Source organism: Salminus brasiliensis, chromosome 1 (assembly GCF_030463535.1).
Source record: "Salminus brasiliensis chromosome 1, fSalBra1.hap2, whole genome shotgun sequence".
NCBI lineage: Eukaryota > Metazoa > Chordata > Actinopteri > Characiformes > Bryconidae > Salminus > Salminus brasiliensis.
In genome coordinates, this window is record NC_132878.1 from 31,465,887 (window position 1) to 31,483,155 (window position 17,269).

At 41.1% G+C, this 17,269-nt stretch overlaps 1 protein-coding gene across 1 annotated transcript in view; it reads left to right on the forward strand.

The window, feature by feature from the left end:
• Positions 1–17,188, forward strand: part of LOC140554509 (protein eva-1 homolog C) — a 64,875-nt gene extending 47,687 nt beyond the window's left edge. Inside the window, exons 6-8 of the mRNA XM_072677605.1 lie at positions 9,094–9,231; positions 12,008–12,226; positions 12,634–17,188. Of these exons, the coding sequence (XP_072533706.1) occupies positions 9,094–9,231; positions 12,008–12,226; positions 12,634–13,010 (734 nt within the window). The 3' untranslated portion in view covers positions 13,011–17,188. The remainder of the gene's footprint in view (positions 1–9,093; positions 9,232–12,007; positions 12,227–12,633) is intronic.
• The last annotated feature ends 81 nt before the right edge of the window (positions 17,189–17,269 follow it).

Consider the following 17,269-nt stretch of genomic DNA (forward strand, 5'->3'; position numbering starts at 1 on the left):
AATACATATTCAGGGGCTGAGAGGGTAAAGAAACTGAAGCAGCTACTGGCCTCACAGCTTTGCCTTTCAAGTACTGTTCATATGGCTGGTAAGACTGATGCAGTGTGTTCAGTCTATGTGTGCTGTACTTTATAGCTGTTCTGCACAGAAACCAGATTTGATTAACTGTAGCCTCTTTGCACATTGCCCAGCATGCTCTAGGGTTGGAGGAGATGCAGGGGATCAGGCAGGAATTTTGGGAATCCCTGGAGTGCATTCCTGCAGAATTCCTGGAGTAATGGAAGGTGTGTGTGCTTCTGTGGATCAGAGTGGGTCAGTTTAATGTGTACACTGTGCTCTGACCTGAGTTCCATCGCTGACTCTGGATCAGTATAGGCGATTGTTCGCATACATCTGTTTCTCTCATTAACTGAAAGTGGTTCATGTCCCAATGCTCACACAGAAACTGTTAAGGTGTAAAAATGCAGCTGTGCAGTTCGCCCTTGGGCCTCAAGCTGCCATTACTAGCAGCGCATCATCATGTGAAATGTGGTTTTCTTTAGTGAAAATCACTTCCACTATAACAGCAGCCTGGCCCAGTGCAGTAGACGTGCTAAAGTGCTTTCTGACACTGTAGGACACACTGTTATCTACAAACATGGACTAATGTATGCCAGCTAAAATCGAGAGTCGCACTTAACCCACTTTATCTGTACGTGTTTGTCCAACGGTAGAGTAAACAGAAAAGGGTTAAAGGCTTAAAGCAACACTATGTATAATTTTTTTACCTTAAAATAGCAGGTTTAAAATGGCTTTGATGCTCCACTGACCTGTAAAAGGGAGAGCAGCCTTGCTATCATTGCTAGGCCGGGCTCAGCACTCCAGAAACTACCGTATGTGGCTAAGCTTACTCTCCAACTAGGCTAATGTAAGCCAACTACAATACACTTATTACATAGATCATGTTAATATCCATGTAAAATGATTGAATTTTCAGCTAGAAACTAACAAATTATCATAAACTGGGTTACAACTACCAGGGAAGCTCTAACTAACCACTAATGTTAGCTAGCTAATCCTGTCAGTTTATAATGTTATTTTTAATATTTATGGCATTTAGCTGACATTCCTATCTAGAGAGACTTACAAGGGTACTCATCTTACAGAGGTGGGCCAATATGGTGTTAAGAGTCTTACTCAAGGACTCCTATTGGTGTTGTGGACCATAGTCATCTTGACTGGGAATCGAACCTCAGTGTCCCGCATTGTGCGATAGCTCACTGGCAGGTAGTGCTTTTACTAGTTACAAAATAGTTCCTGTCATTTGTGACTCTGAGCTGCTGCTTGAAGAAAAGCTGTATGTAGAACCACAGCAACTCAGAAAAACACCTGGATGAATAAGTGGTTAAAGGGTTCTTCATGTACAAGGAAATCCTCTTGCAGGTGATTCTTTAAGAACCTTTATAAATGGTTCTATATACCATCAAGAAGGTTCCACTATTGTTATGCCTGAAAGAGCCCTTTTTTGGTTCTACCACTAGCCTCTGTTGTGTAATGGACAAGCATTTGGCCAGACTGCTGCAGGAGTGGGGTATGGAAAGAAATAGGAGATACAAAGGAAACACACACACACACATACACACAGCATTCCATGGTCCTGGTAATGGTAACTTCAGGCCTAAAGGCAAAGTGTTGTTCTAGGTTCTGTTGAAAAGCAGAGTTTTTACATTAGCGGTTGCTGATGCTGCTGAGAGCTGAGACTCTCTGTCCCGCTCTCTTCCTATGTCTCTGTCTCTCTCTCTTTCTGTCTCTCTCTCTTTCTATGTCTCTGTCTCTCTGTATCTATCTAGGACTCTGTCTCTCTGTATCTGTCTAGGTCACTGTCTCTCTCTGTTTCTGTCTCTCTCTTCCTATGGCTCTTTCTCTCTGTATCTATTTCTGTCTCCTTCCCCCTCTGTATCTCTGTTTCTGTCTCTTTCTCTACTTATGTCTCTCTCTCTCTTCCTATGTGTCTGTCTCTCTGTATCCATTTCTGTCTCCTTCTTCCCCCTCTGTGTCTCTGTTCCTGTCTCTTACTCATCTTATGTCTATCTCTCTCTCTCTCTCTCTTCATATGTCTCTGTCTCTCTGTATCTGTCTATTTATTGGCTCCTTCTTCCCCTTCTGTCTCTCTGTATTTCTCTATATTGTTTTGTCTCTGTCTATGTGTGTATCTATTCCTGCCCTTCTCTTTCTGTCTCTGTCTCTATTGGTGTCTCTCTCTTGTTGTCTCTTTCTGTTTTTCTCTTCACATGTCTGTCTCTTTGTGTCTCTCTATTTCTGTCTCTCTCTTTCATCTCTCTTTTTCTCTGCATTTTGGACACAGCAGTGTCCTGGGGCAAAAAATGAGAAAAGGCATAGTGTGAGAAGTAAGAAGGGCAGGAAGGCTGATCTATAGAAGAGAGGTAGAGGAAAGAGAGAGAGGGCGAGTGAGAGAGTGATAGAGAAAAAAAGGAGGAGAAGGAGAAAAGAAGGAGAGAGAGAGAGAAAAGAAGAAGAGGAAATACAGAGGGGGAAGAAGGAGAAAGTGAGAGGAGGGTGTGAAAAGAGAGAGAGAGAGAGGGAAAAGTGGGAGAGAGAGATAAAAAAGAGGAAATGAAAGAGATGAGGAAGAGAGGATGTGGAGAGAGAGAGAGAGAGAATGAGAATAAGGGGCTAGTGAGAAAGAGAGACAGTGAAGAGTGTTTCTATTTAAAGAGCAGCGTCTAATATTAGCTGCCTTTAATGATAGCAGCTGTGTGCGCTCCCGTACAAGACATGTGCGGGTCATCTGTTGAACACACACACACGTGCAAAATCAGTAACACCTGCTGCTTACAGTAACTCTTCAGCTGTGCTTCATCATACAGCATGCAGTGTTCACATTGTCATTGTTGACATTTATTAATCTTCATGTATTTTCTTTTACCTTTTTTTGAGACAAAAAAATGTAATAGATTTAGAATGTTAATAAATACAAATACAAATGAATGTATGTAGAAGACAAAGTGCTGTCTGACAAAATACTATTTTGTCTTTCAGGTCACTTTTGGAAATAACCACATTTGTGCTCAGCTTTTGCTTAACAAGTAAGCATAAAGATCAAAAGAACGATAATCCACAAAGCCCAAGATATGCCCATTGAGTTCTTCACAATAGATACAGTATTAATCATAACTGTTAGATATCAATAACAGTAGCATTAATGATGATGGTAGTGATGATCAGTGGTCCACTAACATACATAGAGAATACAGAGAAGACATACAGTACATATTAAGGCAATAAATAAGCAAGATCAGACTAACAATTTCAGTGACCTTAAACCCCAATAGGCAATACATCTCCAGAACAGCAGGTCTTGTGATGTGTTCCCAGTAAGTGGTCAGAATAACTGGTGAACCAGCAACAGGGTTAAGGGCACACAAGTCTCATTGATGTGATCAATGAAGGCCCCACCTCACAACTTTCAGGACTTAATACAGCAATATGCGAGAATTGCTATGTCCTACTTCTAGGCTCCCCCTACAGGTGGGAAGCGTACGGGACAAGACAAGCTTAGAGATACAGAATATACAGGATCTGACACAAATATGACTCGGGTTATGCAGCTGTTTGGAGAAGGCTGTTCTGCCTGCTTCACCAAAGTTACATGGAGCAGTTAGCAGCGTGCCGAGTCTGGAGTAGCAATAATTTAGACACCTATCTCCATATTACAAGCCAGCAGAGGTACATAGTGCTTCTTTAAAAGGATCTTAGTGCTAGATACCACAGGAAACCTTCAGATGGGTCAGGGCTGTTTTCAGATGCAGTTGTTTTGCTTCCTCTGTCAGTTCTTAATTATGTCGGTGGTTAATCTGACAAATTTGGTGAAGTCCCAACCAATGGAATAGCCTGTCCTGCTATATCTACCCATATACCACTGAAAAACTAATCCAAGATTTGATAATAATAAAAAGATTACTAGCACTGTGGTACTTGTAGAGTTTAAACACATGCATGATTCTATTCTAATAAAATGCCTTAAAATTACAGTAGAATTAGTCCAATTAAATCTCTGAATGCCTAGAAGGTTCATAACTGAGCTACAGTTGGTGTAAAGGACAGAGGGGGAAATCGTGTAGATTAGACTTTTTGCCCCAACTATCACTCTAAACGTTGTGGTTGAATCAGACAGTGTGATGATGCACGATAAAAAATCCTGAGTGTGTGTGTGAGAGAGAGTGAGCTGGCGGAGAGAGAGCCCTGCTCGCTGAGCCGTGATGTAACTTAGCTGACAGGCTCTCGAATTCACTCAAAGCTTTGCGTGAGAGGGGGCAGTGTGCATGCATGTATGTGTACGTGAGTGCATTTCTCTGTCTCCCTGTATCTCTGTCTGTATTCATCATGCCTGTATTGGCTGACATGCTGTTGAATGGCTGCTCCAACTGAACGAACCCCCTGACGGCTGTTTGTTTACAGCACAGTCACAGTAATTGCTTATTTACCAAGTACATCCTCACGTACAAGGCATTTGCACTGGTGCGGGTGCACATGAGGACATCAATTAAACACCCTCGTCATCTCAAATGGATTTGCTGGTAACACGTTACTGAAGGTCAGCTTAGTTAGTCAGTGGCCACGAAAGGCTTGAGTATCTATGTAGCCTTACGGATGTATCCCAGCTAGCTATCTTGTCAACACTTTCTGGGGTGAAAAAGCATCCAGCTTGACCAACGCGGCTTTTACGACATGCCTCAGAGCATGTTCAGTAATCTCATGTAGGCTGAGGCCTGGGGTGCTGTTGAAAATTCAGCTGATCAGGAATGTTCCTCATACTCATCATGGTGCAGTCACTGCGTCCAGGCCACTCATTTCCTCATTATATCGAATCAGCCTGGATTAGATTAGCATAGATTAGATTGGGTCAGAGGTCCATAACAAAAGGACGACTGGGATCTGCTCTGCTGCCAGCAGAAAGCAAGTCCTATGTACGCTGTATATGTTTGTATGTATGTATATTTAAACATATAAATATATTAAGAAATACACCAATCAGCCATAACATTATTATAACAGTATTATATGTAATATTGAGTAGGTTTCCATTGTGGCAGCATTACAGATCTGACCACTCGACAGGAGACCCTTTAAGTTCTCCATAGATCGCATTAATGATCCTTAGGTGCCCATGACACTGTTGCCAGATCATCGGTTGTTTGTTCTTGGAGCAATTTTGCTAGGTCCTCCACTGTGTACGTGTAACACCCCAGAAGACTTGACTTTAACTACTGGCTGTTCACTTGCTGTCTAATATATCCCACTCCTTGACAGATGCCCCTGCAGATGAAGATAACAAATGTTTATCACTTGACCTGTCAGTGGTGCTAATGTCACGGCTGATCGGTGTGTATGATTTTGTAACGACACTTCCTGAGGCTTTTTCAAAGCCTGCGTGTTTGTGAATGCATACCAGAGATCCTTTATTTATCGTAAAGTCTCTTTTGAGAGAGCAGCTGTTGGGTCGTGCTATACTGTGTGTGTGCACACGTTTTCCAGGCAGAATGTTCTACTGTTGTAAATGCTGTTCACTCTGAGCAGCTGAGGCCTATAGAAAGCAGCAGCTCTATTGAGTTTACTCAGCGCCTGCGGAAATCTGCAGGCTTTAGATTGTCTGGACCATGCTTTTTAGTGACTGACCACTTTATTAGAAACACCTACCTTGTGCTTCCTCTCAATGGCCACTTTATTAGAAACACCAACCTTGTGCTTCCACTCACTGACCACTTTCTTAGAAACACCTACCTTGTCTAGCCACTTGCTGGCCACTTTATTAGAAACACCAACCTTGTGCTTCCACTCACTGGCCACTTTATTGGAAACCTCTCTTTGTGCTTCCACTCACTGGCCACTTTATTGGAAACCCCTCTTTGTGCTTCAACTCACAGACCACTGTACTAAAACCCCCTAGTTAAAATCTAGGTGTCCCAAAACACACAACAGGCAGCGTATTTAGGACTTAACTTTACAACGTGATTCAGCAGTGTCCCATAAGTGGTCACACATATACACACATACACGTAAACACACAAACACCCACACATGTAGACATAAACAACACACAGACATAAACACACACACAGACAAGGACTGTTTAATGTATAAAGCATAGTGTCCACACTTTTCTACAGAAGTACTAATTAAAGGGAAGCAAATATACAGACACATGCACACACACACATACATTATATACACACACACACACACATTGCAGTGTTTCATTTGCTCTAGTATCTGGAGGATGAACCTCTGCACTGGTGAAGCCAGAAGAGTTGGCCCCCTGATCCCCATTAGTAAAAGACTAGACAGTTTGCAGCTGTTTTCTCAGTCTTCTGGTCCCCTCTCCCACTCTCCCTCTCTCTGTCTGTCTCTCCTTCTCAGCCATCCATGTGATTTCTTTTGAAATCATGTGTATTAATAGGGATATTAATTAGGGATAGTATCACAAATGCAGGGCCCAGCTATAGCATCACCACCTGATTGATATCCAGCTGCTAGCTACAACACAATGCATTTTTGGGTGGCAAGCTTGAATAGCCAGTTATGCAGCTACAGTAACTGTAACTGTTTGTGTAACAAAGTGCACCTGCACTTATAAATGTCCAAAAATGTGTGGACACCCTTTCTTTCTACTGAATTCAGTGGCATTAAGGTGCACCCACTGCTCTCACTGGTGTTCAGTGCGCAGTCATCTTGTATAATTTCTATAGGACAGCAGTGCTCAGGAATGGGATGCTCTTGAGAAGCGTGGAGTGTGATGGTAGGTGTTTATAATAAAAAGGCCAAGGAGTGTAGATACATGGTCTAATAATTTGGTGACAGGTAGATCATTGGAGATTTACACACAAACATTTAAGTGTTGTGTGTGTGTGTGTGGGTGTGTGTGAGAGAGAGAAAGAACTGAGATCATTGCAGCGTAGTATTCGACTGTTGCCTTTGAAGTGTCATATTCGAACTCTACCCGGGCCATGATTGGAGCCAGATGCCTTCACTCAAACATTTAATACACACATACATACACACACACACTCTCTCTGCTCTCTGTAGTTATAATTATGTGTGTGTTGTGGGCGGTGCTTTTCGCCAGGACTCCTGCTGTCCCAGAATTCCTCGCTTCAGTGATTTTAGTGTGTGTGTGTGGTTGCTGCACAGATCTGCACAGAGCCAGAGTCAACACACACACATACACACACACACACACACTTACACACACACACACACACACACACACACTCAGATGTGGAGTGCTTCCTGGGGAGTAGCTGTTGGATCGGTGCAGTGCTGATGAACAGAAACATGTTTCTATTTCTCGCTCTCTCTCACTCACTCTCTCTTTCTCTCTCTCTCTCACACAAACACACACACACACACACACACACATTATTCTTCTGCTATCATCTCTCTCTCTTCAAACACTTACACCTATGTGTGCAGTTACACATGTGTGTATATATATATGTGCATATATACATAGACACACACACACACACACACACACACACACACAGGAAACATATGTGCACATGTGTCTTCAATTAGCCTCAATCAGTGTCCTATAATCTCAAGCTGAGCTTTAGGACCCATGATTAGAGTCTCTCACACACACACACAAAAAGTAGTGATTAGTGTGTCATTCTGATGAAAGTTGACAGGTGGTCTACCAGTAATCATTCCTTTCTCTATAGTAACATCCACTTCCTTTCACCTCCCGCACCAGGAACAATGTAACTGTGTGTTTGTGTGTGTGTGTGTGTGTGTGTGTGTGTTAGTACATTTTCAGCACAAAACGTTCTAACTTGAGATTAAAATGAGATATTATTTACCAACTTGATGCTTAATTTTGAGGGTAAACCATAAAACATGTCCTGAGGTTAAGATTAGTCGCAGACATGTCTTATCACATTCAGACACTGACATACATGTAATACATACCGTCTATATTAGTACATATAGATGCTTACACATGTAGAATACATATAGGAGATATTATTATTACATATGGGGCATAGATATCTATATGTGTATATTGGTAAATATCTGAGACCCTGTGTACAGCTGGTCACTTTATGCGTCTTGAGTGTCAGGGTTATATCTGGATCAAGTTAAGCCACGTAAAACTGCAAGTGTAAACGCACCGGAGATGCACTAAAACCAGATACAAATCTCATTACTCCAATCAAACCACTTCAGGAGGTGGTCTAATACACATTTGAGCCTCATGTTACAGCAGTGTAAACACATCCACCTCTCCATCACACATTCAACAACCACAACCCCTCCCAGCACATCCCAAACACCAGTAATAACTGCTGTGTAACGGGCGAATTTGCATATTCCGTCCCACACAGCGATTGGATTTCAGTCTGACTGACCAGAGACATATTTGACTACCCAGTGTAAACGCATCATGCACTAAAGTGTAAGTGAGGTAAAGTAAGGTGTAAATGAGGTCTGTATGTAATATAAATAATTATATGTAAAAATAATTGCATATAGATAATACATATGGGACCTATATGAATGCATGTGTGTGTCTGAGTCTGTCTGGAATGCTGAATGTGTGTGTGTGTGTCTATGTGCCTGTCTGTCTGACTGAATGTCATTGCTGATTGCTGCAGTATCTCTGCCAGTTCTTTTCTAGCTACGCTCTTTAAAACCAACAAAGAGAGAATGCGTGTGTGTGCGTGTGTTTGTATGTGTGTGTGTGTGTGTGTGTGTGTGCTTGGCAGACAGACCCGTGGTCAGTTTTGTGACCACATCACAGCCATTCCGAATTTTAAACCCTGTGCATTGTGGGTGAGTGTCTGGAACGCTGACTCACGGGAAGTGTGTGTGGGGGGAAATGATGGATAGAAGATTTTTGGGAACTGATCTGTGTTATTTGGAAACTCTGCATGATCTAAGACTGAATCATTCAATCTCTCTCTCTTTTTCTCGAATCTGTCTGTTTCCCTCTCTCTCCTTTTGGTCTCTCTCTCTTTGTCTATTTTCAACTGTTTACATCTCTCTCTCTCTCTCTCTCTCTCTCTCTCTCTCTCTCTCTCTCTCTGTCCACAGTTCCAAAGAAGCTTTTGCAGGAGTCAGTTCAGAGAGTTCCGTTTGCCCCGCCCCCCTTGCAACCTCATGACCCCAATGTGGTGGGAGACAGCGCACTGCCTGATGGGAACCCGTCCCTGACCTCTGACCCTGCACCAGGTAACAACCTCAACTCTGACCGTTGACCCCCTTTCATCAATGCAGGGGCCCTAAATTTAGCCCCCCATTCACACTCCGAGCCAAACCTAGACACAAACACACAACTCGGATCCAACAACAACCTGTTCATTACTCATTTTGCTCACGGAGGCCTCCAATTAAGCCGTTAAATTTTTCCCACCTGAGAGTCACCCTAGCTGGTCCCCGTCCACCCAGACAAAAAGGACATGTTTTAATAACATTATAGGGTAATATTATACGTTTATACAATGGGAGTGGTAAAGCCTGGACTTTGGTCTTCCAAGACAAAAGTCTGGGCACCTGGTTTGACCCCTGAATGCTGAGTTCAGAAAGCCATTATTTAACTGCTCTTCTCTTTTATAACGAGATCTCTCAATTATCAGTTATTAAAGTTTAGTTAGTAAAAGGCACAATATTTAGACAGTTTTATCCCAATAAAACTTTACACTATACAGACTTTACACTATATTTTGGAACATTGCAGTGAGGATTTGGTTGCATTTTAGCCCCACGAGATCATCCGTGAGGTCATGCTCTGCATTGGACATGGTGACCTTAGGCTCATGTGTGTTCTTCTTCTACTGGCTATGCTTTTCTATCAGGCAATATCAGACTCTGCTTTAGTGAGTTAAAGGAAAACAGCAGCACTGCCAGCATCTCAATTATAGGCAAGCAGTGGCTTTGACCCTCAGGCTTGTTTGCTTTGCATTTCCACATGCGTGATTGATTTAAGTACACACCCACACACATACACAGTGATGCATACACACTCATACAATATCCACATAGACCAGCAAATTTGTGAAACTTGTTTTTATGAAGTCTTTATAATGAGATATGGCATGCCACACACACACCCTTTAGAAGACAGAAGGCTTGATCTTTTTTTGTTTACACTGTACTGTAATAGAAGCAGCTCTACTGCTCTATTAATAAATTTCCAAAGCCCAAACCACACCACAACACCTGTCAGATGTTTAAAGGACTACTTCATCCAAAATGGTAATGTTGCTCACAGTGAATGGGACCTAGTGTACACCAGTTAATTACATAGTGACGTAATTCTTTACATTTATATTGGGTTTACATTCCCTTGCAAGTTTGATATTGAGTGGTAAGAGTTGGACGTTCTGGAGGCCCTTGGTCCACCCACTTTTATCACTGGCTTACCCAAAAGAACTGCTAAAAATGACTTTGGGTATGAACATCCTATTAATAAAACATAACAAAAAGTGCACTTGCTATGTCACATGTACAAACCGGCATTTTTGTCATTAACCAATCAAAATTTCAGGTTAACTTTGCTATTCTATGAAACATATGATAATTATTAGACTGATGCACTTATGAGAGAAAAGAACTGAAGTGTGGGCCTATGTACAGGGTTTAGGGAGTTAAACCTCTGTGCCACAGTTTAACATTTTCTATAATATGCATTAACACAGCTATTAAAAAGCCTTGTAACACAAAAACACCTACTATCAGTTACTGAACTTATGGCCTCTATTGACCTTTATTGAAAATGGCTATTATTGAATAGGCATAAATGGTCAAATAATAGAGCTAAATTGTGATCTCATTAAAGTTATGTTGGAAACTGCACTTTCCACACAATTTCTTCATGTGTTTAAGTGGCACTACAACCCTACATTGATGACAGGGTTGTGTGTTCAATACCCGGGCTCAGGAAGCTACCACTGCTGGGCAATGGCTGCCCACCGCTTCGGGCATGTGTGCTCACTGTCTCTATGTGTGTTTAAGCACTAGTGTGTATGTGTGTGTTCCCTGCACGGATGGGTTAAAGGCAGAGGCCCGTTGGGGGTGTTTTTAGATGTGAGGATATGAAAAGTCTTGATGTAAAAAGTTTTAAGATGTGAAAGTGATAAAACATTTTAAGATGTGAAGATGTAAAGATTTAAGATGTGAAGAATTCTACATTTTAAGATTTTTATTTTTAAGTCTTAGCATGTCTTAGATATTAGATTAGATAAGTTTTAAGATGAGAAGTCTTAAGATAAGATAATCCTTTAGCCCCACAGTTTGGAAATTCACAGTGTCACAGCAGTAAAGGCATAGCCAGACACTCCGTATCAACAAAATGTAGATATATATATATATATATATATATATATATATATATAATATAAATAATAAGTCAATAAGTCAAAAACTCCCTTCACATTAAGATGTGATGTGACATTTCCTGAGATGTGATGTAAAGTTTTGAAACTGTAAAGGTTCAACACATTTTTAAGATGTAAAACGTCTTAGCATGTGACGATATGTCACATATACGAGTTTAAAATGTGATGTGAAATTTCCTAAGATGTTACGTTTTAAGATGTGAAAAGCCTCAGCATATAGAGATTTTTGGAGATTTAAAGCTTTTAGATGTGGGAAGTCTTAGTATGTGAAATTTCCCAAGATGTGTTTTAAATGTTTAATGGTGATGCCAAATACTTGGCTGATTGAGATGTTAAAACCATACTTTAAAGGCACCCTCTCTGTTTACTCGTACTGGTCTAATGGACTGTTTGCTTGGTCTGCACACACCCACACACTCACATTGAGAGATACACACTGATATGTGGCCTGCCAGCCTAAAATGAAACCCAAATACAGCTGCGGGTTTCACAAATGAAAGACTTTCAAACAGTCAAACGTAATAGTAGCAGACTGTCTGAAAAGGCCTTATTACGCAACAGCAGATATCAACAGATTAAACCAGAGTGTGTGTGTGTGTGTGTGTTAACAGGGAAGTCAAAGCGAGGAAAGTCAGGTCCTTATTTGGAGGAGAAGACTCGCTCTGGAAACGGTCAGAGAGAAACTGAAAGAGAAAGAAAAGAGGAAAATCAAGAGAGAGAGCCGTCGTCACCTAGTGACCAGGATCCTACCGCCGTCACTGTCGCCGCAACGACCAGCACGGAGATGGCTCTGATCAGTAACGCTCTCGCAGCCTACACCTACATCACAGGTAACAGTCACACTTCACACAAGGCATATTATAATCTGGTAAAAATTTAATAAATATCAAGGTAGACAAAACGTTCTATTTATGCAAATAATTAATGTTAAAAGCATTTTATATGCTATGCAAAAGCATTTTATATGCTATGCAAATTAGCTTTACCACAATATATTTATTACTTTTAATATTTCAGTAACATTACAGTTCACATAACCCTGCCTGACCTCAGGTTCTGATCTTTCTCCAATCTTTAGAGCAGCAGTGGCTACATGTTCCACCCAGTGACTTATATCTTATGTATACAGTCAGTGGGTTGTTTATAGCGTAGTTTGTAGCTCTCATTCCTACAGTTTGTAATTAACAAATTAATAAATTCACTTTAATGACTGTACATATTTTGTGTGTGTCCACAGAGCACCCAGAGCGCTGTGCGCTGTATTTCATGTGTGGTGTGTGTGCGGGCCTATTCCTCACACTCTTTGCGCTGGTGGTGCAGATTTCCTGCCGGACAGACTGCCGGCGGAGGCGAGCGGTCAGCAAGAAGCGTCCGCGGCCAGCCGAGTCGGACAGTGACAGCAGTGGTTCGGACTCAGACTGGGACTCGGGCTCGGACCTGTCTGCGCGACGACACAGGCGCTTCGAGCGCACCCTGAACACCAACGTCTTCACCTCCGCCGAGGAGCTGGAGCGGGCACAGAGACTGGAGGAGAGAGAGAGAATCATCCGAGAGATCTGGATGAATGGACAGCCGGATGTACCGGGCACACGCAGCCTCAACCGATACTATTAACACATGCGTGTCAGTGGCGTAGGCATACACACAATAGGGCTGCAACTATTAGTCGATTATGGTTAAAAAAAAAAGTATACCTAAAATGCTCAGTGCTCTATATATTCATACACTTATTCTGACAGACTGCTACACAACAAGATAGGGAGTGATACGGCCTCTGTAGTTTCGTTCAAAAGTGCTCTGTAATGTTGTATAATGGCCATATGATACAGCCATTCATTCTGACAGACTGTAATACACTACAGGAAGTGTAGGGGGAGCTCTATAATGCTTTATAATGTTCATATGATCCACACACTCATTCTGACAGACTGCGATACACTACAGGAAGTGTAGGGGGAGCTCTATAATGTTCATATGATCCACACACTCATTCTGACAGACTGTAATACACTACAGGAAGTGTAGGGGGAGCTCTATAATGCTCTACAATGTTCATATGATCCACACACTCATTCTGACAGACTGTAATACACTACAGGAAGTGAAGGGGAAGCTCTATAATGCTCTATACTGTTCATATGATCCACACACTCATTCTGACAGACTGTAATACACTACAGGAAGTGTAGGGGGAGCTCTATAATGCTCTATAATGTTCATATGATCCACACACTCATTCTGACAGACTTTAATACACTACATGAAGTGTAGGGGGAGCTCTATAATGCTCTATAATGTTCATATGATCCACACACTCATTCTGACAGACTGAAATACACTACATGAAGTGTAGGGGGAGCTCTATAATGCTCTATATTGTTCATATGATCCACACACTCATTCTGACAGACTGTAATACACTACAGGAAGTGTAGGGGGAGCTCTATAATGCTCTATAATGTTCATATGATCCACACACTCATTCTGACAGACTGTAATACGCTACATGAAGTGTAGGGAGAGCTCTATAATGCTCTATACTGTTCATATGATCCACACACTCATTCTGACAGACTGTAATACACTACATGAAGTGTAGGGGGAGCTCTATAATGCTCTATAATGTTCATATGATCCACATTCTCTTTCTGACAGACAGTAATATACTACAGGAAGAGTAGAGGCCACTAAACTTAATCACTAAATCCACTAAATCAGTGGATTTCTTTTAAGGGATTTCTAGAATGCCCTGTATTGTTTATATAACACAGAAGATCATTCTGGCAGATTGCAGTACACTACAGGATGTATAGGGATGATAAATACATTACATATACATTAATATATTACATATATTACATATACATAAATGATGGAGACAGTCCAACAGATTGTACTACACTCTAGTGAATGCAAGGGTGGTTTGCACGCAATCCTGACATTTCAGAAGCACTCTGTAACACTCTGTGAAGTTCATAAGGCCCATGCAGTCATTCTGATAGATTGTGATACACTACAGGAAGCGCAGGGGGCGATAAAGCCTCAGGAGTTTCGTTTTAAAAATGTTCCGTAATGCTCTATAATGTTCAGATGGTCCATTCAGATAGAATGCAGTACACGACAGGGGCAATTTGACTTTTGTTGTTTTTCCATAAAATAATGATTTGCTTCTTGCACAGACTTAAGGAAACAAAGAGAACAGAAAGATTTAAAAATTGATCAATCAAATAGATTTTTAAATTAAAGAATAAATCGCTAGTTGCAGCCCTAACACACACCCTGCAGAATGCCGCCACTGCCCAGTGCTGTGATTTATCCTGCTTATGGTTGGCCATAGCTGGGAGCTGTAGTTTTTAGAGAGGACTTGCTGAAAACTACAACACAGACTGTATTGGCCTGTTTCACTTAAGTTCTGGGCTGTGTGTGTGTGTGTGTGTGTGTTTGTGTATGATTGGCATCTAACACACCTCCAGGCCTTTGCAGTGAGAATAAGCTCCTCAGCCTGGTAAGCTTGACATTTCACCTCCACTGCGGTCCAAGGTCATGTAAATACGACCACCACCACCTCCTTCCCTGAATTCATAGGATGCTGAGGCTCATTGGAGCTGTAGTCCACATTGGGGGCGGTGTGTAATGGAAGACGTAGTACCAGCTGTAGGATGTTTCTTTGGCAGCATATAGCAGTTTGAGGCAGCTCTGAAAGAAAGAATAAGCTCTAAACACTTCCAGCACTCTAATTGGTCTTTTCCTTCTGCCTGTCCAAACTGGAGGCGGGCTTCTGTAAGGCAAGACCAAGGACACTGACCGGGTCTGGAGACTGCTCATAAACACGACCTTGGTCTTGCGGTGCTGTCTTTGAACCTTACCTGAAAAAAAGAGGAAATATAGATGAACAAAAAATGCTTGGAATTCATCTCAGCCCTTATAAAATATATTTGAAATATATTTAATAGTTTTTTTTCCCTATTGTTTTCCTATTTGTTTTCCTGAATGGTTATTATGAAATATTTTTATACTGTGGCAGCATTCATGTGATAGCTCAGGGATGTAATCCAAGTGTTTCTGTGTAAAACGATACTATTTTTTATTTTCTAAAACAAACAAACAAACAAAAAAAAGAAACGGGATGTACTTTGCTGAAAAATTGTCTGCAGGAAATATCCGGAAGTGTAAACCTCAAAGAGGTTGAAGCCTTTAGTGTTTTTACATGTGAATAGGGTTTTATTATGCAGAGAAGTCGAGTGCCTTATTCAGAAAATGGGACATTAAACATTGTACAACTGCCGCCGTTGGATTAACTCTTAAGAGCTCATTCATCTCTGGTGGTTTTACTGTTTAAGAAACCAATATAAATGCAATCGTGTCAATCAGTGATTTATTTATTGGTTAATGGAGCTACGCTGATGCAATCTTTTTCATACGTTACAGTCCCCTCCAGTCTGTTCCACAGATGTTTCAACATTTTTGCATAATTGAGTGGCTAAGATACAATCACGGTTGTTCAGAGTAGGTTTGGTGTAAAACACTCTAGAGAAGCATACAGGGTCAGAATGGCTCACAGTGGTGATAGTGAAACCAGACATCTCTTAAAAATCTCTGAAAGCTTCCTTACAGATGAACTAAATGGTTATGAATACACTGCCTGATGTCATTAAGACATTGTTTGGCCTAAATATATTTTTGAATTCACAGTGGAGACATATTAATAACCCCGTTATTTTTTAGCTTCACCTCTATTTTACCATCAACGTTTAGGGGTTCTTCAATTTAAAACTGTGGAGGAACCTCTTAAGGTGCTCTGATTGAAGGTTCCTCAAAGATAATCCTTTATTAGTACCACAGTGGGGAAATTCACAGTGTCACAGCAGCAAAGCTATATATACAATAGAAATAATAAAAGTCAGAAATTCTGAAGAACAACATTATTATTTACAGATAATGGCACAATATTCCTTAATTGCACATGAGAAAATGGAAAATGCTGCACGTTGTGATGTTACATTGAAGGACATGCATCCTGTAAGTGTGTAGAGTTTAAAAGAGGTTTCAACTTGAAGTGAGAAACACCAAAAAGTTCCTCAAGGAACAGATACTTTTGACAGTATATCACCACCACTGTACATCATCTGAGCCAGTAAGTTTCTCTACAATGAACCATGTCACACCAAACTCCTTCGGAGCGGGTTTGTTTATAATGATGCAGGAATTTTGAAAAATCAGTGGAATTCCCCTTTAAAAGGTGTTATGGCCATGTAACAAGGCACATGATGTGCATCACTGTGTCTGACAGGTGTATATACATTTTAGAAGATAGATATATTGCCTAAGGGTTTGAATATATATTGATATATATTTTATTATTAAGTTTATCCAAACATAAAGCTTCCCAGTGGATTTTTTTTTTTTTTGTCCATGAGAGGAGAGGCGCTACTGAACAAGAAATGGTCCAAGTAATTAGATCTACAATCACCAACAAGGAGAAGTAAAAAAAAAAACTGCAGGATAAAAGCTCCACTGGGACACTTAAGGCTTTCAGTTTCCCCGTATTTAAAGCACAGAGATGAAGTAGCCCCAGACTTTTCCTTGCCCTTGTCCGACTTTGCTGTAGTCTTTTCTGCTTCAACCCGAGTGCTGGACATAATTCTTGTCCAGGACATCCTAGGATGGGGAAACTGAGTTCAAGGACCACAAAAGCTGTTTTTGTACTCTACCTGCTCTACTCTACTCTACCTGCCACCGCAGCCTTACCTGCATTAACCAAACTTTAACCTGTGCTTGGAATAAATTTCTAATTGAACGACAGAAGTGGTGTCCTCTTGTTTTTGGGTCAAATGTTTAGTGAGGCGCGACATCTACTGGTGACATTTATACTG